Below are 27,709 nucleotides of genomic sequence, written 5' to 3' on the forward strand. Positions count from 1 at the left end.
ATTTATTTATGCCAAAAAACAATTGCTGTCATGAAACGTGACAACCTTAAACGCAAGGAAAGTGACCGAGTCACAGAAGCATCATTCATAGTAGTAGTAAGCCTAATTTGATAAAATGTGATCATTTCATCATTCTATCCATGACAATCTTTTGGTTCAATGAGGTTTGGCCTGGCTTATATAGATTGGAAATGTGGCTGTTTTCTGTATGTTTCCTTAATTATTAGACTTGTCATGAAGTGTTACAAAATCATTGTAGGCCTAAATGTCCAAAATGGGACCGTACTTTTTAGCTTGCGGCCCTTTGACTTTTTTTATTTTGCTGAGTGGCCCCTGAGCCATCTAAAGTTGAGTAGCCCTGCTCTACAGTCATGTCATCAACATGGATCTGTCCCATTTCCCATATTACCTCTTGATGGGGTGGCCGTAGCTGAGTGGTCAGGGAGCCTGCCTGGGGAGCCAGAGCTCCTGGTTGTCGCAGGTACGATTCCCGGTCAGGCAGCAATGCGTCAATGTGTCCCTGAGCAAGACCTTAACCCCCAATTGCTCCCCGAGCGCCGTATATGGCTGCTCACTGCTCCTAGTTGTTATAGGATGGGTAAAATGCAGAGAATAAATTTCACCTATGTGCAAATGTACTGTGACAAACAAGTCCCCAAGGCGTGGGGCCATATTCTTGATTGGCTACCATTGCCTTCTAAAGTCCCGATTAGGGAGATTAGGGGTACCTCTCAAGGGAGATTAGGGGTACCTCTCAAGGGAGATTAGGGGTACCTCTCAAGCTCGGAACGCCAAGGTGTCGTTTTAGTTGTTGCCATGTATCGCTGTTGTCGGGCAGCAATGCCTCTAATCTCCATATTCAAGCTTTCTGTGTTTTCAAACTTTTTTGACTCACCCTGTTAATATAACTTTCTCCTCCACGGCACCACTGAATTACACTGTTATTTCTTAGCAGAATGTAATGCCTCAACTCTTAGTGCTCATCAGGGTGGGGGGGTCCCCAGTTAAAATATGATTATGTTGGGGTTCGCAGCCTGAAAAGGTTGAGGACTACTGCTCTCTAGACTCACCAGTCGGTGCAGTGAGGTGGGGTCCCGGGGCTTGCGGTGGACGCTCCCCCGCTGGACGCTGTCGTCGTCGGTGTCGGGACCCTCGTCGTCGTCGCTGAGCTCGGTGCTCAGAGAGTCGTCCACCGTCCAGTCGATCAGGCTCTCCTCCAGACCACCCAGCTTCTTCCCCTTCAGCAGGATCTTCCCCTTCAGCTCCTGCAGGGGGCGATAGAGAGAGGGGTTTAAAGCCCCCCTCAAACAAATTACTAACTTCCCGTACTTGTACTGTATGTCCACCCACTGTCCATCCAGCTTGGCTATGGGACAGTGACCATTATGATACCATAATAGGCTTTGGGGCACAAGTGCTAATAAACAGCGCACATTTGGGAACATTGAATATGGTCAATGTCCATGTGCAGTTTCAGATCAATTGGTCAACCCACCGAGGATAAAATGGATGAAGACGGACGGACCGGACCAATAGTGTTGTTAGTGTGGTTGACCAACAGGGCAACACATCATAGTCCTGGGGAAAATGTATTTATTACTAGGGTAACTTTAGTGATATGGAATCAATAGGGAATCAATGGGAGTGGGAATCAATAGGGAATCAATGGGAGTGGGAATCAATAGGGAATCAATGGGAGTGGGAATCAATGGGAGTGGGAATCAATAGGGAATCAATGTGAGTGGGAATCAAAGGGGAATCAATGGGAGTGGGAATCAATAGGGAATCAATGGGAGTGGGAATCAGTAGGGAATCAATGGGAGTGGGAATCAATAGGGAATCAATGGGAGTGGGAATCAATAGGGAATCAATGGGAGTGGGAATCAATAGGGAATCAATGGGAGTGGGAATCAATAGGGAATCAATGGGAGTGGGAATCAATAGGGAATCAAAGGGGAATCAATGGGAGTGGGAATCAGTAGGGAATCAATGGGAGTGGGAATCAATAGGGAATCAATGGGAGTGGGAATCAAAGGGGAATCAATGGGAGTGGGAATCAAAGGGGAATCAATGGGAGTGGGAATCAAAGGGGAATCAATGGGAGTGGGAATCAATAGGGGATCAATGGGAGTGGGAATCAAAGGGGAATCAATGGGAGTGGGAATCAAAGGGAATCAATGGGAGTGGGAATCAATGGGAGTGGGAATCAATAGGGAATCAATGGGAGTGGGAATCAATAGGGAATCAATGGGAGTGGGAATCAATAGGGAATCAATGGGAGTGGGAATCAATAGGGAATCAATGGGAGTGGGAATCAATAGGGAATCAATGGGAGTGGGAATAATAGGGAATCAATTGGTGGAGCTTCACATGACAGTCAGCTTACTGTAGAATATAGTCAGCAACCACACTCGCAATTTTACATTGCATCTTTCTATTTCATGTTATAGTATATGACAAATGATGAAATATATCTTGCTGCGTGTACAGACAGGGATTTTATGTAGCATGTCTTAATTGCATCTGGTGTCCTTGTTTTAGGAAAAAAAATGTTTTTCTTTTTAAATGTGTTGAAGATAGGCTATAGATGTTCTTATTCTTTCACCATTTATACAACATTGATTAAACTCTGCACCACATTGTGCTTTAGCTGTCTCTGTGTCTTCTAAACTGCTCCGTAACCCTTCACTCCTGTAGCTCCTAGCGTAACTTCAATATCATTAGATCTACAGTATGTGAATAAACTTGATCTCCTCTTTACATACAGCACGCCTGTCTGTCATATTCTCTGGGCGCGGCAGCAGTGGAACAATATTGTGCTTGTTTAATAATTCAGGGATGGCAGTGCTGCGTGAACACACGGATCATATGACTCAGGGTCTCTCTCTCTCTGTCTCTGGCAGGCCGTGGGGAGAAAGTGAAGGTATCCTCCGGGCTCTGCTCTGCCATGCCCCCCCTCCTCCCCCCTCCCCTCCAACACCCCAGGGACCTGGCGGAAGATAGGAGACGTCCATCATGCTTGGTTGAACGGGGTCCCTCCCATGCATCATTCATTCATTCATTCATTCAGCTCCGCACAGTCCCTGGGTGTTTTTAAATCCTTATTGAAAACCCATCTCTTTTCCTTGGCTTTTAATACTGTTTAAACATGTATGCCATGTACACTTTGTTTTCCAGTTCACCTTGATATGTTGCTTTGCTTTGTTTTCTTTTGCCTTGTTGTTTTTTTAATCTGTTTATTATTTTATCTTTGTTCTTGTTCAGCACTTTGGTTTCGATTTTGGTCGTTTTAAAATGTGCTATATAAATAAAGCTTGATTTGATATAAATAAAGCTTGATTTGATTCATTCATTCATTCATTCATTTATTCATTCATTGTGGGCCGTCTGTCTTTTTGCAACCTTAACTTTCTTGACGACCTCTTCTTTGTGTAAAGCTAGCTCTCTGGTTACCTATACCAGTGGTTCTCAACCTGTGGGTCGAGACCCCCCCTCAAATTATTTCTATATGGTCTATATTTCTATGTCAGTGGTGATCAAAGCGTTTCATGTGAAGGACCCCCAGAATGATATGTATTTGGCCACGGATCCCAATCTCAAAATATTTAGTTCCAGGGACCCCCCCAGAGGCAAAATTTGAGTTACATCAACAAGCTCTGAGCTTGTATATCTGCTATATTTTTCAATAGCTAAAGTATAAAATAATGAAGGCCCCTCCACCTTGGGCCCTGGTAACTCAGTCCCACTCCCCCGGACGCCCCACATCCATCCATCCAGACAGCCTCTCTCACCTCAGGCGAGGGCAGGCCGATGGGGGGCTTCCCGTCCAGGGTGCTCCGGAGCAGCTTGTCTCCCAGGATGGTGGTGAGGTGTCTGGCCATGACCCTCTGCTGCTCCACCCCGCAGTGGTTCTCCATGGACAGGATGACCGGGTACTCTGACACCTGACACACACAGGAGGACAGTGCACACATCACACATCAAAGTGCACACATCAGACACCTGTAAAAAAGTGTCCTCTCCAGACCATGAATGCAGTTTTTACTATAGAGACACACGGGTGCCTACAAATTCACGCCCACAATTGAGACAGAGGCCCCACTTCGGGTCAGGAAGAACGGTGCACTGCAGCTGCCAATGCAATCCCAATGAGAGGCATCGTGAAATAACATAATTTCAGTGGTTGACTACTGAGGCCGTAGTGATTTCTTTTGTGTTCTAATAATAAAGTGTCCCATGAGTTTAATTTGGCCTTTTTAAAGTGGCATATCTGTCATATTGATACACTAACAACAATATACTTGAATATACTTCATCAGTTAGTCAAAAGTGCTAGCATTGGAAATCTTAAAGGGGAAGACCACCCATTTTCAGTATTGAACTATGTAATTAATATACCTTAGAGGAGTTGTGTGGAAATAAATAAAAAAGTTCCCCCTCTTCTGTGTTGCCTAGAACTGGAGGATTGATTTTGGGGTTTGTATTGCAAATTACAACTTGATGACATCACACATTGTACTTTACAATACAAACCCCAAAATCAATCCTCCAGTTCTAGGCAACACAGAAGAGGGGGAACTTTTTTTTATTTCCACACAACTCCTCTAAGGTATATTAATGACATAGTTAAATATTGAAAATGGGTGGTCTTCCCCTTTAAGTTTAAGTGGTCGCATGGTACACATATCGTGGACGTATTTTTCCATACCCAGATAAGCTTGTCTCTGGTGTATAATTAGGCTATTTATGTTTAGAAAATTATCGCATCTCGCTTCCAAAAGGAGTCGAAGTAGTTGTAGTTGAAAAAGTCGGGATCTTCAAAGTCGGCGCTCATAAACTCACAGCAGTAAAGACAGTGATGTCACTCTCTACCGTATCCCCTCTTTTCTGTTAACATTATGGGTAACCCATTCAAGTGACAAATTAAATGTGACACACTTGATGTATTTAGAAAACAAGAAGATATGTTGACAAAGCCGGTCCATACATCTGGAAACATATTTTTATTTAAATCAATATTGTCTTCAGTTTGTGTAGGATTATTTTAACTCACTTAGCGCCGAGCGAGCCAGATTTCAATATGAATCTGCGCTTATAACGCCAGGAAATAGCTATATTGAATCCCCAAAATCACATTACATAACCAGGTACACGTGCCTGTGAATGCCACAAGATGACCACTAGAGTGAGCCATAGCCCATAGACTTTCCATGGTCCCATGTTAAGTCAGAATAAAAAACGAGGTTCAGGACATAACAGGATGGTACAATGACATGCTCTCCATTGATATTCAATGGACAGGCCGCGGGCCGCCATTTGAGCTCAATACTGCTCAATTCGTGCTTGATCGTCTCAAACCACCATTGGTATGGGCATCGGAACGTATATAGATGCCACACAGAAAGTTTCCGAATCAAAATCCGACCTAGTGAAGCTACGTGAGGGTCGGATGGTTTGCATTGAGCCTAGCGGCTAACAGAGGCCTACGTAAACAGGAAGCTATGGCTTAAAGGTGACGTCATAATCGTATCCTTTTTTTTCACGGTTTTCATCTGTATGCTAGTCGAAGGTAAGCTAACCGTTCCGCTCCGTCTATCAACCCAAATTAAAAGCTTAAACAATGCTTTTATATAAAAGTCGCTCCGAGTCGCTCGGCACTAAACGCCATCATTAGTTAGTCGCCCCGAAAGTCGCTCGGCGCTAAGTGAGTTTTAGGCTAACCACAGTTGAATTGCAATGACTTTCTATGGGCTGGCTTGCAGTACACCGTTCTCCCTTACCCGAAGTGGGGCCGCTGTCTCAATTGTGGGCGTGAATTTGTAGGAGCCCGTGTCTCTATAGGGTGTGCCAAATGTAGTTCTAAGAGCGGCCATTTCTTGGGTAAACACAGCCTTACACAGGTGTTCTGATTAGACTATAGCATTAGTTCTATGCAATCAAACAATTGAAACACCTGTGTTTTGACCCAAGAAATGGCCGCTTAGGACTACAATGACGTAGCCGCTGGCACACACTATAGCGAAAGAAATGCAAATGCCCTCTTTCCATGCCATACCTGAAGGCAGCATTCAAGAGAATTCATTGCCTTGTCCAAACTCTCCTGAACTTGAATGCAGCGTCTTAGTTGAAATAATTGCCCTCTCTGTGTAGAAATCCATGCCGTTACACCACATCTCCATGTATTGCCTTTTTTATGCTTAGTTTAGTGTGGTATCAAGTACCGAAAATAGCCGACCTCCAAGCTATTGCTATTTTCAATATTTTCACCAAAAGGCCCTTTTAGAAATGTCAGCCCCTGCCTCACTAACATGCTGTGCATGCCCCTGTCCTGACACACATGGGAGGACAGGCTGTTGGTGAAGGGGAGGCAGCGCAGGGTAACCCAACACTGGAGCTGCTACCATCACAGCCCGAGGAGCAGGGGAAACCAACACTAGAGCAGCTACGATCACAGCCTGAGGAGCAGGGGAAAGCCAACACCGTCCCCAATGCTCCGCATCCCTGGGTTCCACTCGGCCGTGGAAGAAGTATGCTCCGCTCCTGGCTCTTTGTACTTGAGTAAAAGTAACAACGCGGCACGTTTTTACAGATGCGATTAAAGGACTCCTACCGACTCCTACAGACTCCTACTGACTCCTACTGACTCTGTTTTCTCACACCATGTAGGCCTTCCCACAGAATGTCCGGGTACGAAGATGTCACGGCTAGTTCCACGCCAGCCAGCCAGCCAGCCAGCCTGACTGACTGACTGACTGACAGACAGACAGACAGACAGACAGACAGACAGACAGACAGGACGAAGGGGGTTTCGTGAGGCCACAGACACGTCGTGCGAACACGGCGGTGAGCCCTGACATGCCCGTTGGAGCTGGCAGACGCTCCGTTTGGCACGGAGCTCTGGGAAGGATCCATGGTGAGGGCACTCAGCGGGGCCACGCTTTCAGATGGATGTCAAAGCGGGTAACCACTCTGTTAGCCCGCCCGGCCATTCGGCAATTAATATTTGCTGTCCGTTCGCCTGGAGTTTTCGTCATTTTGCACTAAAATATTTAGTTATTGGGAAAAGCGGGACAACTCCCGAACGGCCGGTTAATTCCCGGCCGGTCCAGGCTGGCCATTAGGAAAAAAATCAAAATAAAATGTCGGCCTTCGTTCCATTTTGGGGGCTGGGCGGCCAACAAAGTAAATCGTCACTGTTGGGCAGAAACCTTGTATTTCCAAGTTTCAAATTTGTAATTTTTTTCGCAAAGCAAAGCCCTGCTTCATCATACAAGGCCGTCGCACAAAAGTAGTGAAAACAGCCGATCTACAAGCGTGTGCTTGTAGATCGGCTGTTTTCACTAGTTTAAATCGTTTTTAAAATGATAAATACAAAACAAACGGTTTTGGACATACAAGGTTTCCACCCGACAATGACGAAATATAACTCATGTACAGTAATTGGCCCACTGGCTTGTCACTTGTCATGATCTGAAATGGCAAATCTTTGAGTAGCAGCAGCGCTATAGAGAGAGATCTCTCTCTATAGCGCTGCAATGAGGGCCTCTCCAACTCTTTTTCCTGGGCTGAATCAGGGGCCCAGCACATCCCTGATAATAAATCAATCAATCAATCAATCGATCAATCAATCAATCAATCAATCAATCAATCAATCAATCACTACGGTACCTTGAAGGCGTAGTTCCCCAGGGCGGTGACCACATCCTTGAAGAGGATCTTGGAGGTGAAGGTGTGTCCGTGGTAAACGATGGGCTCTCCGTTGGGCCCGTCCCAGCAGTCCACCTCCACACAGCGGCAGCCTCGCTTCAGGGCCCTGTGGGACGCCACAACGGGACGGACGGACGGACACAAACGTCAGTGGTGGAGACAAGTACTCAAATGTTTTACTTAACTCTCAAATACCATGGAATGCGCCCGAGTCGTGTTATATTTTAACCACTTTAACCATTATTTTATGCTTTAACTTTAGAAAAATAGCAGATATACAAGCTCACAGCGCGGCACCGAGTGCCGCGCTGCGAGCTTGTAGATCTGCTATTTTTGAAAAATCGTGAAAATGAGTGCAAGTCTTTGAATATCTTTGACCCGATCTTTGATCCGACTTCTAAATCCTTCCTCTAAATCAGTGGTTCTCAAACTTTTTCATGTCAAGGACCCCCAAAATTAGGACCCCCATTCAAAATATGTTGTTCCAGGGACCCCCCAGAAGCAAATATTTGAGTTACAAATGTTCGCTTTTAAATAGATATATTCAAAGACTTGCAAATATTTGGTTTAAAAAACAATACTAATATGAAATTTTCCTTAACACATCATCATCCTAATTTGACTTTGTCTCAATTCCAAACAATCCATAGATGTATATGGTCAAATAAACAGTGCACTTAGAGATGAAGCATCTGGCAAGAGAAAGTGCTGTCCTGTCCAGAAACGATTTTCTGTAAAAACAGTCAAAACGCCCATAGCTCTTTCAATGTTTAATGTGATATAGCAAAGCACAAATGCAAAAACATTTACCATATGGATCATATGAATTGCTTGGAATTGAGACAAAGTCAATGTATGATGAGGATTTTTTTTAAGTTACAATTTATATTAGTATTGTTTTTTAAACCAAATATCTCCCGGGTCAAAATGACCCACAAACCGAATTAAGGTGAAGTGAATTCGAACCGAACTTAAGGGTTAAATAGCCCGGTATATTGATCAGCGGACTGCCACGTCGGTGTGTGGCGTACAGTATGGGTCTTGCGTAATCGTGTAGTAATAAGCATCCGCATGCGTCCACATATCACAGTGTGAAACCTCTTGAGTATATCTGCCTGAACCAACCTCGCAGGCTACTTATCATTTCTGTAATAACAATCAAAATTGACAAGGTAACTAGTATAGTTTCCAAATATTTTTTTGAGTAAAAGTACAATATTTGCCTCTGAGATGTAGTGGAGTAGAAGTAAAAGTACTGATAATTGGAAATACTCCAGTAAAGGAGAGTACCTCACAACTGTCTGTACTTAAAGGAGTAGTTCACCACTTTTCAACCTGTCTTCATATAATAGGTCCTCACTAATGTTCATGATAAAATATCACAATTTTTTCTACTCAGTCCAAGTCTCCTAGGAGAGCTGTGGGAAGTTCAGAATCCATCGTCTTGTGACATCATCATTTTCCCCAAAAGAAATTAATCAATATTTTTGAAAAAAATATATATTTAGATTTTTATTATCGCGAGAACAATGGCTTCCACTTTAAAATTGCAACTTTTCAGGAATAGAAAGCCTGCAGTTTCTATAAAACTGGATTGGCAATCGATGATGTCACAAGACGATGGGTTTCTGACCTGCCCACAGCCCTCCTCTGAGGAAAAAAAGAAGAAGCTATTTTTGAGTGAGGACCAATTATATGAACATAGGTTGAAAAGTGGTGGAGTGCCCCTTTAAGTACTGTACCAAAGTAAATGTACTTAATTACTTTCCAGCCCTGCACATGGTGTTCACTCACTTCTGGACAGGTCTTATGGGATTAACACAGGATTTACTCTTCATTACGTTAAAGGGTGGCAGCAGTAAAGTGATATTGTTTTTGTTAAAGTAACTATTAAATACCTCCATATTTCTGATGGTAATGATTGTTGGAGGCATGCATATGCACACATAGACATCAAAGGGGGCTTGAACCCCTGCCCTTTTATCCGTCTGTCAAAAGTGCCTTCTCCAGACCATGAATGTAGTTTTTACTACATGGTGAAAGAAATGCAAATGCCCCCTCTTTCCATGCCATACCTGAAGGCAGCATTCAACAGAATTGCCTTGTCCAAACTCTGCTGAACTTGAATGCAGCATCTTGAAAGAATTGCCCTCTCTGTGCAGAAATCCATGCCGTTACGCCACATCTCCAGAATTGACTTGATTATGCTTAGTTTAGTGTGGAATCAAGCACCGGAAATAGCCAACGTCCAAGCTCAAAACGCATCACAGCGCGACGCGTTGCGAGCTTGGAGGTCGGCTATTTTCGAAATCTTCACCAAAACGCCCGTTTAGAGATTTCAGCCCCTGCCTCTCTAACATTCTCTGCACGTCCCTGGTTGGAAGTGATGACAAGCTGTCAAAATATTGGAACTAGAACACTATAAAATGGAAGCTGATGATGGCTTTGCTCTCTCCTGATTAGAGAGAGAGGGAGACCAACGTTACTGAACAAACACGCAATAGCAACGATTACCATCGGACTATAGAACTTTCACTTTACTTTAAGCCAGGGCTCTTCAATGTTTTCAGGCAAAGGACCCCCTTTAGGAACTACAGTAGACTGCACTTAAACCTCTCCAACTGATCCAAAATGCCGCAGCACGTCTTCAACCAGCCTAAGTTCTCACATGTCTCCCCCCTTCTCCGCTCCCCCACTGGCTCCCGGTTGCGGCCCGCACTGAATACAAAACACTGATGCTGACCTTAAAAGCAGCCAAAGGTATGGCTCCTCCATACCTCCAAAACCTGATCAACCCCTACACCCCCACCCGTTCACTTAGATCAGCCAACACAGGGATGCTGACAGAACCCTCGCTAAAAACCCCAGGACAACGATCCAGTTTATTCCCCCAAACTGTGGAATAAACTTCCTGTCGCACTTAGAACAACGGACTCACTCGCTAGCTTTCGCCGTGGACTGACGACTCACCTTTTCAGACTCCACCTAAACCCATAGCACTACTGAAACACTCAATGACCATACATGAAGCTAGTTAGCATTTTTTTTATTTTTTTTTTAGAATCCTTTTTTTCTTTTCTTTACTGATTATATTGTTTTTTAGATTGATATTCATAAGCATTTGTTATATTGTCGTTGATGTTCTGACATGTTATCTTGTTTATTATAGTGAAATGGCCCGCGGGCCGCCTATTGGGGAACCCTGGCCTAAAGTGTAAACTGTAACCTACTTGATGTACCCCTCCACACTGCTGTGCCCCCTCAGCTGGTCCTCCATCAGGTAGGGATAGGGTTTAGGGTTTAGGAACTACAGTAGACCTACTTGATGTACCCCTCCACACTGCTGTGCCCCCTCAGCTGGTCCTCCATCAGGTAGGGATAGGGTTTAGGGTTTAGGAACTACAGTAGACCTACTTGATGTACCCCTCCACACTGCTGTGCCCCCTCAGCTGGTCCTCCATCAGGTAGGGATAGGGTTTAGGCTTAGGGTTTAGGAACTACAGTAGACCTACTTGATGTATCCCTCCACACTGCTGTGCCCTCTCAGCTGGTCCTCCATCAGGTAGGGATAGGGTTTAGGGTTTAGGAACTACAGTAGACATACTTGATGTAGGGTTTAGGGTTTAGGAACTACAGTAGACCTACTTGATGTATCCCTCCACACTGCTGTGCCCCCTCAGCTGGTCCTCCATCAGGTAGGTGTTGTGTGAGGAGGAGATGAAGTAGTCGCAGAGCGGCCTCGTCATGTCCTGGAAGACGCCGCTCCGCCGCCGGTCGAACACCGAGCCGTCCGCCGAGCCGAGGTACATCAGGAAGCCGTCGAACGTCATGGCGCTCAGGAGCTTGGCTGGACGGGGGGGGGAGAGCAGGGTTGTTTTAGACAGCACATTTTGGTTTAGTTTAAGTCATAGTCTTTTGAATAAAATGTCATATTGTTTTAGTCATAGTCTTTTGAATAAAATGTCATATTGTTTTAGTCATAGTCTTTTGAATAAAATGTCATTTAGTTTTAGTCATAGTCTTTTGAATAGAATGTCATTTAGTTTTAGTCATAGTCTTTTGAATAGAATGTCATTTAGTTTTAGTCATAGTCTTTTGAATAAAATGTCATTTAGTTTTAGTCATAGTCTTTTGAATAAAATGTAATTTGGTTTTAGTCATAGTCTTTTGAATAAAATGTCATTTAGTTTTAGTCATAATTTAGTCAACTAAAAAGATTTATCCGGGGCGCCTGATGGAGGGGAAAGGAACTGGTTGGAATAACGTGTTCCTTCCACACACTACGTCCATCCCGGGGAAAATCCCCCCTGTCAGGGAAAAGAAACAACTTGGACTCCTCATGCATTGAAGGAAGCATGAGGTCAGTCCGTTGTCTCCCCAGGCGCGGCAGAGGGAGAGCAGAGCCCAGGATTACATAGGCAATTGGCACTGGGTGAAAAATGGTTTGCAAAATTGTGGGATAAAAATTATAATAAAAAAAAAACTAAAAAGATTTATCTACAGTTGATTACGTCGATTAAAATGTATTTTTGGCAGTGCCTTGATGGCATCATAGTGACTGATTTTACACTTGCGTCGCGCTGCGACGCGTTGTGAGCTTGTAGATCGGCTATTTTCAGCACACAACACCTGAGAGCAACCAAACATAAAATGACTTTCTCCTCCACTAGTCCCTCCCTAACATTTTAGTTTATTTTGTTGACGAAATTGTCAATATATTTAGTCTTGGTTATAGTCATCACAGCTTAGTTTTTATTTTGTTTTCGTCAGTGAAAAAAACGCAGCCGACAACATTTTTCGTCATAGCTTTAGTCGACAAAATCAACACTGCGAGAGATGACTGGTTTAAACAACATTAAGAAGCAAGCTCAAATAAGCAACAACACTTTAGAAACAAGCCCAAAAAACCCTGCAACCACCAATGTTTACAAGCGACTTTAGATTAAAAATAAATAAAAATACGCTCAAAAGTTGCGTATAATACGTGGACATGGCAACACTGCCCCTCCACCTGTGTGGGCTGTGAGGGTATCATACTGTAACCGAGCCCCCAAATAACTGTCAAAATACTACGATTTTATTGATAATATGACATTAAAATAAAATAAAATAAACATCGAATTTATTTTTCTTTAAAACTGGAGGTCTTTTCTTTTGATAAATGTTTGCCAGCACGAATGCTTTCGCCATTTCCAAGTGCAGGTCCTGAACCAGTGAGGGATGAGAACCACTGACGTAGAACAGTGGTACCCAACCTCCCTCACATGATTTAAGACCATTTTAATGTAAACAAGAAAAATCACACCCAATGTGAAGTGAGCGGTGGTCATGCTTGCATAACGTCTTCAGACTAGGATTTGAGTCTAGGATGTACAGGCTATGCTACACACACACGTATTGCTATGGCAAAACGCTGGGGAAAAAGGCTACAGACATACGACATATGACATCACTACACAAACATGATGCTACGTACACACATTTTGCTATGGCAAAACACTGAGGAAAAAGGCTACAGACACACGCACAGCCACTCTATGGAGCAGTTTACCACCGCTCAAAAAGAAAAGGAAGAAAGAAAGAAAAGGAAGAAAGAAAGAAAGAAAGAAAGAAAGAAAGAAAGAAAGAAAGAAAGAAAGAAAGGAAAAAGACCATTACTACATCAAAAGTGACCCACAAACTATCCTATTAAAAACTGGTCAAACAGAGGTATAGAATAAGGAGAGTCTGAAGATTACGGCGGAGGATTGGTGGTGAGTCTGTGGTTGTAACTGCAATGCAACTGTTCATTCCACAGTTCTGGAGCAGTTTGGGGGGAAAACCCCTATAGATTAGGAGGAGGATAAGAAAGATGAATGAAGTGGGTCCGGGTAGGGCAGAGGTCTTGAACGTTTTCAGGCCAAGGACCCCTTAGTTGGGAGAGAGATGAAGCAAGGACCCCCACTACCTTTTCATATATTCCATAATAGTTTCATTGTTTGGCAGCACAATCATCAGTGTATTTTGCATTCATGTCAATTTGTGTTTTCAGATATTTAACCACTTGAACTGTCAATACTTCACCTTTCACTCTGTACTTAGTCTGCTCTTTTTCCCCTCTACACCAAACCTCTTTGCCGACAATAGCCGATCTACAAGCTCGTTGTGAGCTTGTAGATCAGCTATTTTTGGCTTAAGTTCTCAGAATATGGACGCTAGGGTTCAAGTGGTTAATATAAACAAGGAGGAAAAAGGTTTATGACACAAAGATTTGGAGGACCCCCTGTAGTAACTCTGAGGACCCCCTGTTGAAGACCCCTGGGGTAGGGGGTTGGGTGGAACCCCTTACTCGTCCTCGATGTGCTCGGAGATGCCGGCGGCGACCAGTGCGTCGCGGTACCGAGACAGCACGCTGTGGATGCTCTTCACGAAGCCCTTGGACAGCGGGAAGAGGGGGAACCCGGCGTCTGGGTAGCCGCTGCGCTCGGGGAGGACACTCTGGTGAGACCCCAGACTCCTCCGCTTCTCGGCGGACTCGTGGAGCTCCAACCAGACCTCGAGGCGGCGAGCGAAGCGCCAGCCGCTCGCCAAGAAGTGCTCCCGGATCTCCCGGCCGAAGACCTGCACGGGGGAGTGCAGGAGCCGGGTCATGGACTGGACCATCTTGATCAGGGCCATCTCGTTGTAGCAGCGGCTGTTCTCCTGGCCCTCCTGCAGGCCGCGGTTGCTGTCGAAGCCCGGCTCGTTGTAGTAGGGCTCGCTGACCAGGATCAGGCCCTGGATGGAGACCAGAACCTGCATGAGGTTGGACCTGCTGGTCCATCTCTCGGTACCCTTGCCCGTCCAGGTGCCCAGCAGGCTGACGCAGACCTTGCCGTCGTCGTAGAGGTTGGGGTTGAGGGCGCCGCTGCACTGGGACAGGTAGTGGAACCTGGGCGGCTCGGCGGGGTAGGCCTGGTCCAGCTGGATGTCGAACAGGAACAGGCCGTCCTCGTAGGGCGTGCGGCTGGGACCTTTGATCAGCGCCGAGAACATGTCCATGCGGTCCTCGAAGGTCTTCACCACGATGCCGTCGGGCAGAGAGCCGGCCAGCATGGCCGTCTCCTTCCTCACGGTGCCGAAGAACTTCTTGGGCTCCGCAGGCTGGAACTCGGTCTTCTTAAAGGTGTGCGTGTCCGGTGCCCGCTCTAGCACAGAGAAGGCCTCGCCTTTTGCACCGGCGTTGACTCCTGGTTCCGCCCCGCTCTGCTGGCACATCGGCACCGGCGTTTCACCGGGCCACCGGGGACCACCGATCGGTGTCTGGGGTTCGGGCTGGGGTTGATCCTCCCCGGCTCTCTCAGCGGTCTCCATCCTCTCCTCTGAGGAGGCCACACAGTCCAGTGTCTTCCTAAGGTTCTCCCGGAGTTCCACGTCGTCCACGGGGAACTTCTCCTCTGTCGTTTTATCTGGCACGGCGGGCACCACCACGTCGGCGGCGGTCGCGGGTTCAATGGGGGCAGGTGAGGTTGCCAGTCCGCCGGAAAACAGTTCCTCCATCGTTGTCATTATCCACTCCTCGGCGAACGGGCTGCTGCAGGTCTCCTCAGTGGAGTCTGAGTCCGTGGAGTCTGACTCTACAGAGTCATAGTCAGACTCCACCAGGTCAGACTCTACGCTGTCCAGGTGCTGCAGGTGCTGCGGGAGGACGAGGGAGGTGGAGCCGTCGACCCACATCACCTCCACTTTGCTGCTCACGTCCACCCTGGTCACCTGACCCACCGAGGTCTCGTTGGCGTCGCTCGGTCCGCTCTCAGAGTTCCATATTCTGACGACGATGTCGTTGGTGCGGAAGTGTAAGTCCGGGTGCTCCGCGATGTCGTAAACGCTCACGTCCTCCTCCTCCTCCTCCTCGCCGATTGACTCCAAACCGTCACTGGAGGAGTTGAGTTTGAGCCACCTGACGGAGCAGGTCCTGCCTTTGTGATCGCCGGACTGGATCACCCCGTACACCGCCGGGTCTCGGGAGGCGTGAGGTCGCTTGTCGACGACAAAGTTCCCCGGGAAGAAGTCGTGGCTGTCGTGTCGCAGGACGGGGACGAGGTTGTTGGATCGGACGGCCTTCTCCACCCGACCGTCCTTCCACGCCACGTCCGCCGATGTCTTAGTGGACACCACATGCACCGTCACCCTGTCTCCAGGCCTGAACTCACGGAACAGTTTGGTCCCCTTCTTCTCGTGCTTCCTCTTCAGGCTACGGATGGACAGAGGGCTGCTCCTCTTGCGGTCGCTTGCCGGAACGCCGCTCTCAGAGGAGGCTGTGGAGCCGGAATTCTGGGAATCGTGAAGGGTGGATTCCACTGGACCGTCGGTATTGTTGTCGTTGGGATCCTCCATCGGTGCCGATTCAAAGGCCGCCTCTAGTTCCTCTGCAGGGAGCTGCTTGTCACCATGTGCGTCAGCGTTCTCCGTCGTCTTTTCCCCCGAATCCTCCTTGAACGTCGTCCTCTTCGTCTTCTTGGCCACTGGGTCTTCGGGCAACACAGGAGCACCGTCGGGTCCTCGGCAGGGGATGCGCGCGGCGTCTCCCTTGGCGGGGAACACGTAGAGCGCCCTCTGTCCCAGCTGCCTCCTCTGGGCGTGGTTGTAGAACCCCAGCCGCCTCACCCTGCCGATGCTCTCCTGCGTTAGGGTGGAGGGAGGAGGCTCCACGCTGGCGTCCGAACCTCCGGGGGAGAAGCTCTTGGTGATCCACGTCACCTTCAGCTCCACCGGCCTGACCTCCTCCACCACCGCCCTCAACTTGCACTTCTTGCCGAGGACGGGCTTGACCCCCGACAGCCACTGCGCCGCGGAGAAGGCCTTGGCGGGTCCCACCAGGACCTGACCCGGGTAGAAGTCCACCTCCTCGAAGAGCGCGCCCCCCGAGTCGCCCGAGGCGCGGGGATAGACGTCGTGCAGCGACGCGTCGGCGTCCTCCACGCTCATGGAGCACCTGGCTCCGTTGGACATCTTGAGGACGACGTGATTGGTCAGGTCGTACACCGAGCCCAGCCAGGAGTCGCAGGCCACGTAGTCGCCGTACTTGAAGGCGCACACGTGCTGGAGGTCTTTGCTGCCCACCGGGCGGAGCACACAGTCGGTGCCCATGAGTTTCACCGCGTACTCCACGTCGGTGTTGGTCACGACGCCGACGGAATTCATCCGTCGCACGACTTCGCCAACGCCTACAGGTCGGTCCTCGAGGTTCAGCTTGGTCTCTTTGACGACGTCTTGTTTTGCTCTGTCGGGGTACCACTGGACGCGCACAAAGCCCTTACCGAGGGGTCGGCTCTTGAGGCCGTAGTTGTGATACGGAGGAGAGTCGCCGCGGTTGCCACCCCCTCCATCTCCCCCTCCATCTCCCCCTCCACCATCTCCCTTTCCTTCTACTCCTCCTTCTCCCTTGCCGTGGTCGAGCTCCGAGTCGGAAAAAAGGTCGTCGTCCGAAAGGCAGAAATAGTCTTCGTCGCCGTGGACCATTCGCACGACGCCCAACCGGACGGACCCGTGGTGCCGCCCAGAGACCAGGTCGTTGTTGAAAAGCAGCCGCTGAGAGGGACCGCCTGCCGGCGGGGAGAGCGCCGCGGGCCGAGGTTTGGATCCCGCGAGAGTCGCCGCCACCGCCGAGGTGGAGTGGGCTGCTGCTCCTGCCGTGATATGGGCTTCTACGGGCTCCGCCATGCTTATCGCTGCGTCTGTCGTCCGGAAAGCGGAGCTGTTATTGTTAGTAACAGCCCAGTGTCCGATCAAACTGCTGGGATGCTGGTCTGGAGCCACGTGTATCTCAATATTTGGACAAGTCCGACGTTGTCGACATGACGTCAGTGCTTGGAAGGCCAGTCTCGGGTCGTATGGGGCTATATTTGGGTGAAACCTTTTTCCTCGATTATTACGATTAATGAACAAAAGAATCTACAAGCTGAGCTTGTAGAACAGCTATTTTCACTATTTCTGCACGCCACTATTGCACAACTATAGTATAGTATGAAGTATAATTTACTATATAACGCAGGGCTTTGGTTTGACTTGATTTGAAATGTATATTCGAATAACAATATGACAAATGAAAAATACAATAATTGTTTTGGTGATCATTAGAATGTCCAGAACATGTAATTATTGTGAAAGATGTCCCCCAAATGTAAATTAGATTTATGATTTATGATTTATGGCTATAAAACCTTACAAAAATATAATAAGAAACTTTACAAAAATTTTTTGCAAGTAGAAATTAATCCGGGGCTTACAGGGCTAGTTACAATCTAAAATATGAACCCTTGAAAACCAAAGTCGTCCTTTTGTAATAGCGTCTCACCGGTGTCTGAAGGCTCGTAGAGCTGGATGAGCGTCTTGGCGTAGTGCTGGACGTCGGCCCCTCCCCCCTCCAGCTGCTCTCCGCTCAGGAAGTCCTCCAGGTCTCGGTGGCTGAGCTTCTGTCCGTCTCCAGAGTAGTCCTGGAAGACCCGCAGAGCGTCCTCGCGCTGCGTCAGCATCTTGTAGAACAGCACAAACTCATCGTCCTCCAGCGTCCCCGACTGGGACTTGTCTGCCATCTGGTGGGGGGACGGGGGGACAACCGAGGGGACAAGGGTTACAGACAAGTTATTATCTGTCATCTACGCCAGTGGTCAGGGACGTGCTGGCCATTGGGAAAAGCGGGTCAACTCCCGAACGGCCGGTTCATTCCTGGCCGGTCCAGGGCGGCTATTAGGAAAAAAATAAAAATAAAATGTCGGCCTTCGTACAATTTTGGGGGCTGTGCGGCCAGCAAAGTAAATCGTCACTGTCGGGCAGAAACCTTGTATTTCCAAGTTTCAAATGTGTAGATTTTTTCGCAAAGCAAAGCCCTGCTTCATCATACAAGGCCGTCGCACAAAAGTAGTGAAAACAGCAGATCTACAAGCACACAACGCCTCGCGGTGCGAGGCGTTGTGTGCTTGTAGATCAGCTGTTTTCACTAGTTTAAATACATTTTTAAATGATGCATTTTTAAATGATGAATACAAAACAAACGGTTTTGGACATACAAGGTTTCCACCCAACAACGACGAAATATAACTCATGTAATTGACCCACTGGCTTGTCACTTGTCATGATCTGAAATGGCAAATCTTTGAGTAGCAGCAGCGCTATAGAGAGGGATCTCTCTCTATAGCGCGCAATGAGGGCCTCTCCAACTCTTTTTCCCGGGCTGAATCAGGGGCCCAGCACGTCCCTGCCAATGGTTCACAAACCTTTTTAGCTTGCGACCCAAAAGAGAAATTTGATGTGTCCCCGCGACCCAAACTATAGTGAAAACAGCAGATCTACACGTTGTTTCATCAACACCTTTATTTATACTAGAAGTACAGTGCTTCCCTTTAGCTGTTCATTTTCTGTTTAGATGTTAGTGCTCGCATAGCAGGAGTGCAGGGGGCTAAGCTAGCGAAACTGTTCATATCTACTGTAGAGTCATACTTGGATTATTTGAGATGACATTTACGTGAACGGATCGCGCACGCGAAATGCACGGGGATAAGATGCGTTGGCCGAAACCGCCACTCTAAGCCAATGCAAATGGAGGAATTTCGGGGGGGACTGTGGTGAGTATACAACGGGGATCGCGTGATGGTAATGGGGGATGAAGACCATGTGATATTGCGGTGAAGGTCTTTTAAAATGAATGCGGTTCAGATCATAATATAATAATAGAAATTTCACGGCTAATCTACCAACAATCATTCTATTTCGGCTAGCAAAGTGTTAAAGGTACGGTGGTAAGGATCAATCCTTTGAACCTGCCAAGAGATGGCAGGGAGGACAGTTTTAAGGATTTTTGAAGTAAGTTCCAGGTTGTTGGGCCACTGATGGAGAAAGCTGCCTCACCCAGTTCACAGTTTCACTACTTATGAAACATTTGTGTTCAAATTCATGACATTTCTTAAAATTTTCTTTGATTTCTTCATGAAATTACTGAGAAAAAAAAAGTTAGTTTTTTAATTCATGAAATGTGTTTTGTGTGTGCTTTGTGCGCTGAAGCAATCATTGCGCCTCTGTGAGCATGGTGTTATTTTCTGCTATAGGGACTCACGGTGAACAGGCGGTGCGCGTGGTGCTCGTTCATGTCCACGTTCATCATCTTCAGCAGGTCCCGCACCTCTTTGAAGTTCATCCTGCCGTCGTTGTTCTTGTCCGCCTTCTTGAACCAGTCCCCAATCCACCTGGGATACGTCACTTAAGGACGGATCCATTGACACGTTGATACAGTTCACACCACCAGCAAAAGGATAAAAAATAAATAAAAAAATAAAAAACGCAAGAAAGCAAAATTGTTTGTTGCGGTCCGGGGCCAAATATGTATTCATTCCGGTGTGCTTTACATGATGTTCAACTTTGAGATACAAGATACACTACACCACTAAGATACGCATACATGTACCTGTCAAAATACTTTAAAAACATTAAGGATGTCCACAATTGCAACACCAGAGGCAGCGCCACAGATCACGTTCAACCCAAACTCAACTCAAACTCGTTCTTCTGCTATACAACCACAATCTGGAACGCCTTACCGAAGGCCTTAAAGGAGTGTAAATCCCCAGCATCCTTTAAAATCGCCCTGAAAAACCACTTACGGGCGGCAGCCGCTCGTAACTGGTAAAAACAAACCTAGCCCAGCCTTACTCTCCCCGACCCGTCTTTGCATATATCTACTGTATATATTTTTTGCACTGTTATTTATGTATTAATTATTTTTTTCTGACAATATCTACTGCATAGTTCTGTGTTCTATCCGTCTGTCTTTCAATGTTATATGAGATACTTCAATGGTTTCCTGTGCAAATAAGCAGAAACGCTTACTAGGATCTCCTTTTAGTTGACCTTGTACCAGTGAACTGTACAGTCATGAAACTGTACCTTTTCCTATGCAAACTGACAATAAAGTCTTCAATCAATCAATGAGTCTCGCGGGTGTGTGTGTGTATGTGTGTGTGTATGTGTGTGTGTGTGTGTGTGTGTGTGTGTGTGTGTGTGTGCGTCAGGGACGTGCTGGCCATTGGGAAAAGCGGGCCAACTCCCAAACGGCCGGTAAAAATAAAATGTCGGCCTTCGTTCCATTTCGGGGGCTGGGCGGCCAAGAAAGTAAATCGTCAATGTCGGGCAGAAACCTTGTATTTCCAAGTTTAAAATGTGCAAATCTTTTCGCAAAGCAAAGCCCTGCTTCATCATACAAGGCCGTCGCACAAAAGTAGTGAAAACAGCAGATCTACAAGCACACAACGCCTCGCGGTGCGAGGCGTTGTGTGCTTGTAGATCAGCTGTTTTCACTAGTTTAATTCATTTTTTAAATGATAAATACAAAACTAACGGTTTTGGACATACAGGGTTTCCACCCGACAACGACGAAATATAACTCATGTAATTGGCCCACTGGCTTGTCACTTGTCACGATCTGAAACGGCAAATCTTTTTGCAGTAGCAGCAGCGCTATAGAGAGAGATCTCTCTCTCTCTATAGCGCTGCAATGAGGGCCTCTCCAACTCTTTTTCCCGGGCTGAATCAGGGGCCCAGCACGTCCCTGGTGCGCGTGCTTGCGTCTGTGTGTGTAAAAGGATACTGGTCCAGTTTCTCCCACTCGTCCATGTTCTCCAGGTTGTAGATGAGCTTCCTCATGCCCTGGATCCAGGACTGGGCCTCCTCGGGAGACTCAGCCACCAGGTCCAGGTTCCCGCGGCGGCCGCGGAACACCAGCGTGAAGCAGCGCGACGCCGGGAACTCATCAGCGATGCTCAGCAGCACCTCTGATTGGTGGCCCTCGCGTACCGCCTCCACCTCGCTGACCGAGACTGGACACGCACGCACGCACACACACACACACACACACACACACACACACACACACACACACACACACACACACACACACACACACACACACACTAACATTTCATTTTTTGCACATTTACTGCACCCGTAGGTCGCAGTTTACTATCAGAATCGTCACAGCTTGTAAGTAGACGTCCGTCCGTCCGTCCGTCCGTCCGTCCGGATGTGTACACTTTTTTACGGTCTATGGGTTTGTTGCTCTGACATCATGCTCTGGCTTCACTGTGATGTCACACTAACAGAATCCCTTTTATGCCCATAGATGGAGTTCCCTGATGTCATCAATATTAAAGGACAACTTTAGTTTTTTACAACAAGGTTTCATATTTTAGATTTTAATTAAAGTATATATAAAAGATGAGTGTTAAATTGATTTAATTTACTTCTTTCTATTGTTTTAGAGATTCTTATTTCAGTGGTTGGGGGCATGCGTACAAGTGGCTAAATATGTCATTTTACACAGAATAAGCCCATTCCCAAGATACAATGCAACCTTTCATGGTTGGATGTGACTTATGGGGGCTAGAAGTGTTACTGTAATTAGCAATAAAGAAACTGCTGTCTTATTGTGTCTAAAAAAAACATATTTAGCCACTTGTACGCATGCCCCCATGCGTACGCATGCCCCACATTTTAGCACGGTAAACGCGATAAAACAATAGAACGAAGCTAATGGAAACATTTTCACACTCACTTTTTCTTTTCTCTAATTACAATCTAAAATATGAACCCTTGTTGTAAAAAAAACAAAGTTGTCCTTTAAGCACAATATCTAACAGGACTTCAAATGGGGATGCCCATATATGGAGGCCACATGGGCCACATATCACACTAACAGAATCCATATATGGCCAAGACAGATGGCCAAGACAGCCCATATCTGTGTGGCTGGTTCTACAGACAGTCTCCATGTATGGGTATAAAAGCGTATGATGTCAGATGTCATAGACGTCATAGGACTTTCACTCAGCGAATAACTGAGTAAGCATGTTTGGGCTTTCACAGCATATCTCCATATACAGTACATGGATCTCCATATGTACCAGGGGTCTCCATATATGGGTAACTGGTCCGATAAACATCACTGGCCAGATGGCCAAGACAAGGCGCAACCTCGCATGTTGTCTTACTAGTAAAATAGAAACTATGTCGTCTTACAGACACTAGACACTAGATATACTGTTCTAGATAAACTAGAAATACTGTTCCTACGAAACAGTGTGGGCTCGCATGGAACACCATGTATGGGCATAAAGACCTATCCAACGGGCACTCCAACATGGAACACCATGTATGGGCATAAAGACCTATCCAACGGGCACTCCAACATGGAACACCATGTATGGGCATAAAGACCTATCCAACGGGCACTCCAACATGGAACACCATGTATGGGCATAAAGACCTGCCCAACGGGCACTCCAACAATACTTCTGAGACTCCTACATTCACACGAACAAGGCTTTCAGCCCACAAATATTTACTATATAAAGATTTGGGAGAACATACTACAAAAAGTTTTATGTGGGTGTCCGGTGTTGTAGTAATTTATATCAGGTCGCACTTGTTGGAGACGTGGCGTAACGGCATGGATTTCTACACAGAGAGGGCGATTCTTTCAACATAAGATGCTGCATTCAAGTTCAGGAGCGTTTGGACAAGGCAATTCTCTTGAATGCTGCCTTCGGTATGGCATGGAAAGAGGGCGTTTGCATGTCTGGAGAAGACACTTTGCCTGATGTGGAGTGGGCGTAGGATTCAAACCCCTATGCTTACATGTAGAGTGAGTGTTGCGTTCAGTGCTTACATGTAGAGTGAGTGTTGCATTCAGTGCTTACATGTAGAGTGAGTGTTGCGTTCAGTGCTTACATGTAGAGTGAGTGTTGCATTCACACTACAGTGCTTACATGTAGAGTGAGTGTTGCATTCACACTACAGTGCTTACATGTAGAGTGAGTGTTGCATTCAGTGCTTACATGTAGAGTGAGTGTTGCATTCAGTGCTTACATGTAGAGTGAGTGTTGCGTTCAGTGCTTACATGTAGAGTGAGTGTTGCATTCAGTGCTTACATGTAGAGTGAGTGTTGCGTTCAGTGCTTACATGTAGAGTGAGTGTTGCATTCAGTGCTTACATGTAGAGTGAGTGTTGCATTCAGTGCTTACATGTAGAGTGAGTGTTGCATTCAGTGCTTACATGTAGAGTGAGTGTTGCATTCAGTGCTTACATGTAGAGTGAGTGTTGCATTCAGTGCTTACATGTAGAGTGAGTGTTGCATTCAGTGCTTACATGTAGAGTGAGTGTTGCATTCACACCACAGTGCTTACATGTAGAGTGAGTGTTGCATTCAGTGCTTACATGTAGAGTGAGTGTTGCATTCAGTGCTTACATGTAGAGTGAGTGTTGCATTCAGTGCTTACATGTAGAGTGAGTGTTGCGTTCAGTGCTTACATGTAGAGTGAGTGTTGCATTCAGTGCTTACATGTAGAGTGAGTGTTGTATTCAGTGCTTACATGTAGAGTGAGTGTTGCATTCAGTGCTTACATGTAGAGTGAGTGTTGCATTCAGTGCTTACATGTAGAGTGAGTGTTGCATTCACACTACAGTGCTTACATGTAGAGTGAGTGTTGTATTCAGTGCTTACATGTAGAGTGAGTGTTGTATTCAGTGCTTACATGTAGAGTGTGTGTTGCATTCAGTGCTTACATGTAGAGTGAGTGTTGCATTCACACTACAGTGCTTACATGTAGAGTGAGTGTTGTATTCAGTGCTTACATGTAGAGTGTGTGTTGCATTCAGTGCTTACATGTAGAGTGAGTGTTGCGTTCAGTGCTTACATGTAGAGTGAGTGTTGCATTCAGTGCTTACATGTAGAGTGTGTGTTGCATTCAGTGCTTACATGTAGAGTGAGTGTTGCATTCAGTGCTTACATGTAGAGTGAGTGTTGCATTCAGTGCTTACATGTAGAGTGAGTGTTGCGTTCAGTGCTTACATGTAGAGTGAGTGTTGCATTCAGTGCTTACATGTAGAGTGAGTGTTGCATTCAGTGCTTACATGTAGAGTGAGTGTTGCATTCAGTGCTTACATGTAGAGTGAGTGTTGCATTCAGTGCTTACATGTAGAGTGTGTGTTGCATTCACACCACAGTGCTTACATGTAGAGTGAGTGTTGCATTCACACTACAGTGCTTACATGTAGAGTGAGTGTTGCATTCACACTACAGTGCTTACATGTAGAGTGTGTGTTGCATTCACACTACAGTGCTTACATGTAGAGTGAGTGTTGCATTCAGTGCTTACATGTAGAGTGAGTGTTGCGTTCAGTGCTTACATGTAGAGTGAGTGTTGCATTCAGTGCTTACATGTAGAGTGAGTGTTGCATTCAGTGCTTACATGTAGAGTGAGTGTTGCATTCAGTGCTTACATGTAGAGTGAGTGTTGCATTCAGTGCTTACATGTAGAGTGAGTGTTGCATTCAGTGCTTACATGTAGAGTGAGTGTTGCATTCAGTGCTTACATGTAGAGTGAGTGTTGCGTTCAGTGCTTACATGTAGAGTGAGTGTTGCATTCAGTGCTTACATGTAGAGTGAGTGTTGCGTTCAGTGCTTACATGTAGAGTGAGTGTTGCATTCAGTGCTTACATGTAGAGTGAGTGTTGCATTCAGTGCTTACATGTAGAGTGAGTGTTGCGTTCAGTGCTTACATGTAGAGTGAGTGTTGCATTCAGTGCTTACATGTAGAGTGAGTGTTGCATTCAGTGCTTACATGTAGAGTGAGTGTTGCATTCAGTGCTTACATGTAGAGTGTGTGTTGCGTTCAGTGCTTACATGTAGAGTGTGTGTTGCGTTCAGTGCTTACATGTAGAGTGAGTGTTGCGTTCAGTGCTTACATGTAGAGTGAGTGTTGCATTCAGTGCTTACATGTAGAGTGAGTGTTGCATTCAGTGCTTACATGTAGAGTGTGTGTTGCGTTCAGTGCTTACATGTAGAGTGTGTGTTGCGTTCAGTGCTTACATGTAGAGTGAGTGTTGCGTTCAGTGCTTACATGTAGAGTGAGTGTTGCATTCAGTGCTTACATGTAGAGTGAGTGTTGCATTCAGTGCTTACATGTAGAGTGAGTGTTGCATTCAGTGCTTACATGTAGAGTGAGTGTTGCGTTCAGTGCTTACATGTAGAGTGAGTGTTGCATTCAGTGCTTACATGTAGAGTGAGTGTTGCGTTCAGTGCTTACATGTAGAGTGAGTGTTGCATTCAGTGCTTACATGTAGAGTGAGTGTTGCGTTCAGTGCTTACATGTAGAGTGAGTGTTGCGTTCAGTGCTTACATGTAGAGTGTGTGTTGCATTCAGTGCTTACATGTAGAGTGAGTGTTGCATTCAGTGCTTACATGTGGAGTGAGTGTTGCATTCAGTGCTTACATGTAGAGTGAGTGTTGCATTCAGTGCTTACATGTAGAGTGAGTGTTGCGTTCAGTGCTTACATGTAGAGTGAGTGTTGCATTCAGTGCTTACATGTGGAGTGAGTGTTGCATTCAGTGCTTACATGTGGAGTGAGTGTTGCATTCAGTGCTTACATGTAGAGTGAGTGTTGCATTCAGTGCTTACATGTAGAGTGAGTGTTGCGTTCAGTGCTTACATGTAGAGTGTGTGTTGCATTCAGTGCTTACATGTAGAGTGAGTGTTGCATTCAGTGCTTACATGTGGAGTGAGTGTTGCATTCAGTGCTTACATGTAGAGTGAGTGTTGCATTCAGTGCTTACATGTAGAGTGAGTGTTGCGTTCAGTGCTTACATGTAGAGTGAGTGTTGCATTCAGTGCTTACATGTGGAGTGAGTGTTGCATTCAGTGCTTACATGTGGAGTGAGTGTTGCATTCAGTGCTTACATGTAGAGTGAGTGTTGCATTCAGTGCTTACATGTAGAGTGAGTGTTGCATTCAGTGCTTACATGTAGCGTGAGTGTTGCATTCAGTGCTTACATGTAGAGTGAGTGTTGCGTTCAGTGCTTACATGTAGAGTGAGTGTTGCATTCAGTGCTTACATGTGGAGTGAGTGTTGCATTCAGTGCTTACATGTGGAGTGAGTGTTGCATTCAGTGCTTACATGTAGAGTGAGTGTTGCATTCAGTGCTTACATGTAGAGTGAGTGTTGCATTCAGTGCTTACATGTAGAGTGAGTGTTGCATTCAGTGCTTACATGTAGAGTGAGTGTTGCGTTCAGTGCTTACATGTAGAGTGAGTGTTGCATTCAGTGCTTACATGTAGAGTGAGTGTTGCATTCAGTGCTTACATGTAGAGCGAGTGTTGCATTCAGTGCTTACATGTAGAGTGAGTGTTGTATTCAGTGCTTACATGTAGAGTGAGTGTTGCATTCAGTGCTTACATGTAGAGTGAGTGTTGCGTTCAGTGCTTACATGTAGAGTGAGTGTTGCATTCAGTGCTTACATGTAGAGTGAGTGTTGCGTTCAGTGCTTACATGTAGAGTGAGTGTTGCGTTCAGTGCTTACATGTAGAGTGAGTGTTGCGTTCAGTGCTTACATGTAGAGTGAGTGTTGCGTTCAGTGCTTACATGTAGAGTGAGTGTTGCATTCAGTGCTTACATGTAGAGTGAGAGTTGCGTTCAGTGCTTACATGTAGAGTGAGTGTTGCATTCAGTGCTTACATGTAGAGTGAGTGTTGCGTTCAGTGCTTACATGTAGAGTGAGTGTTGCGTTCAGTGCTTACATGTAGAGTGAGTGTTGCGTTCAGTGCTTACATGTAGAGTGAGTGTTGCGTTCAGTGCTTACATGTAGAGTGAGTGTTGCGTTCAGTGCTTACATGTAGAGTGAGTGTTGCATTCAGTGCTTACATGTAGAGTGAGTGTTGCGTTCAGTGCTTACATGTAGAGTGAGTGTTGCGTTCAGTGCTTACATGTAGAGTGAGTGTTGCGTTCAGTGCTTACATGTAGAGTGAGTGTTGCGTTCAGTGCTTACATGTAGAGTGAGTGTTGCGTTCAGTGCTTACATGTAGAGTGAGTGTTGCGTTCAGTGCTTACATGTAGAGTGAGTGTTGCATTCAGTGCTTACATGTAGAGTGAGTGTTGCATTCAGTGCTTACATGTAGAGTGAGTGTTGCGTTCAGTGCTTACATGTAGAGTGAGTGTTGCA

At 46.2% G+C, this 27,709-nt stretch overlaps 2 protein-coding genes across 2 annotated transcripts in view; both read right to left on the minus strand.

Annotated features, from left to right (window-relative positions):
* Positions 1-27,709, minus strand: part of LOC308279901 (1-phosphatidylinositol 4,5-bisphosphate phosphodiesterase delta-4-like) — a gene marked incomplete at its 3' end in the record, with an annotated part of 59,007 nt that overhangs the window by 19,636 nt on the left and 11,662 nt on the right. The window contains exons 3-9 of the mRNA XM_080720121.1: positions 21,305-21,533; positions 19,778-19,907; positions 18,023-18,260; positions 11,353-11,554; positions 7,669-7,813; positions 3,792-3,944; positions 1,095-1,265 (exon numbers count right to left, since the gene is read on the minus strand). Of these exons, the coding sequence (XP_080576247.1) occupies positions 1,095-1,265; positions 3,792-3,944; positions 7,669-7,813; positions 11,353-11,554; positions 18,023-18,260; positions 19,778-19,907; positions 21,305-21,533 (1,268 nt within the window). The remainder of the gene's footprint in view (positions 1-1,094; positions 1,266-3,791; positions 3,945-7,668; positions 7,814-11,352; positions 11,555-18,022; positions 18,261-19,777; positions 19,908-21,304; positions 21,534-27,709) is intronic.
* LOC308309330 ((E3-independent) E2 ubiquitin-conjugating enzyme-like) lies at positions 14,032-17,388 on the minus strand (the record flags this gene model as incomplete). Its single annotated transcript, XM_080754881.1, has 1 exon — positions 14,032-17,388. One exon carries the CDS (start codon positions 17,386-17,388, stop codon positions 14,032-14,034), a length of 3,357 nt encoding a protein of 1,118 aa, XP_080611007.1.

The sequence above is a fragment of the Nannobrachium achirus genome (genome assembly GCF_963921795.1).
Source record: "Nannobrachium achirus genome assembly, chromosome: 24".
Lineage (NCBI taxonomy): Eukaryota > Metazoa > Chordata > Actinopteri > Myctophiformes > Myctophidae > Nannobrachium > Nannobrachium achirus.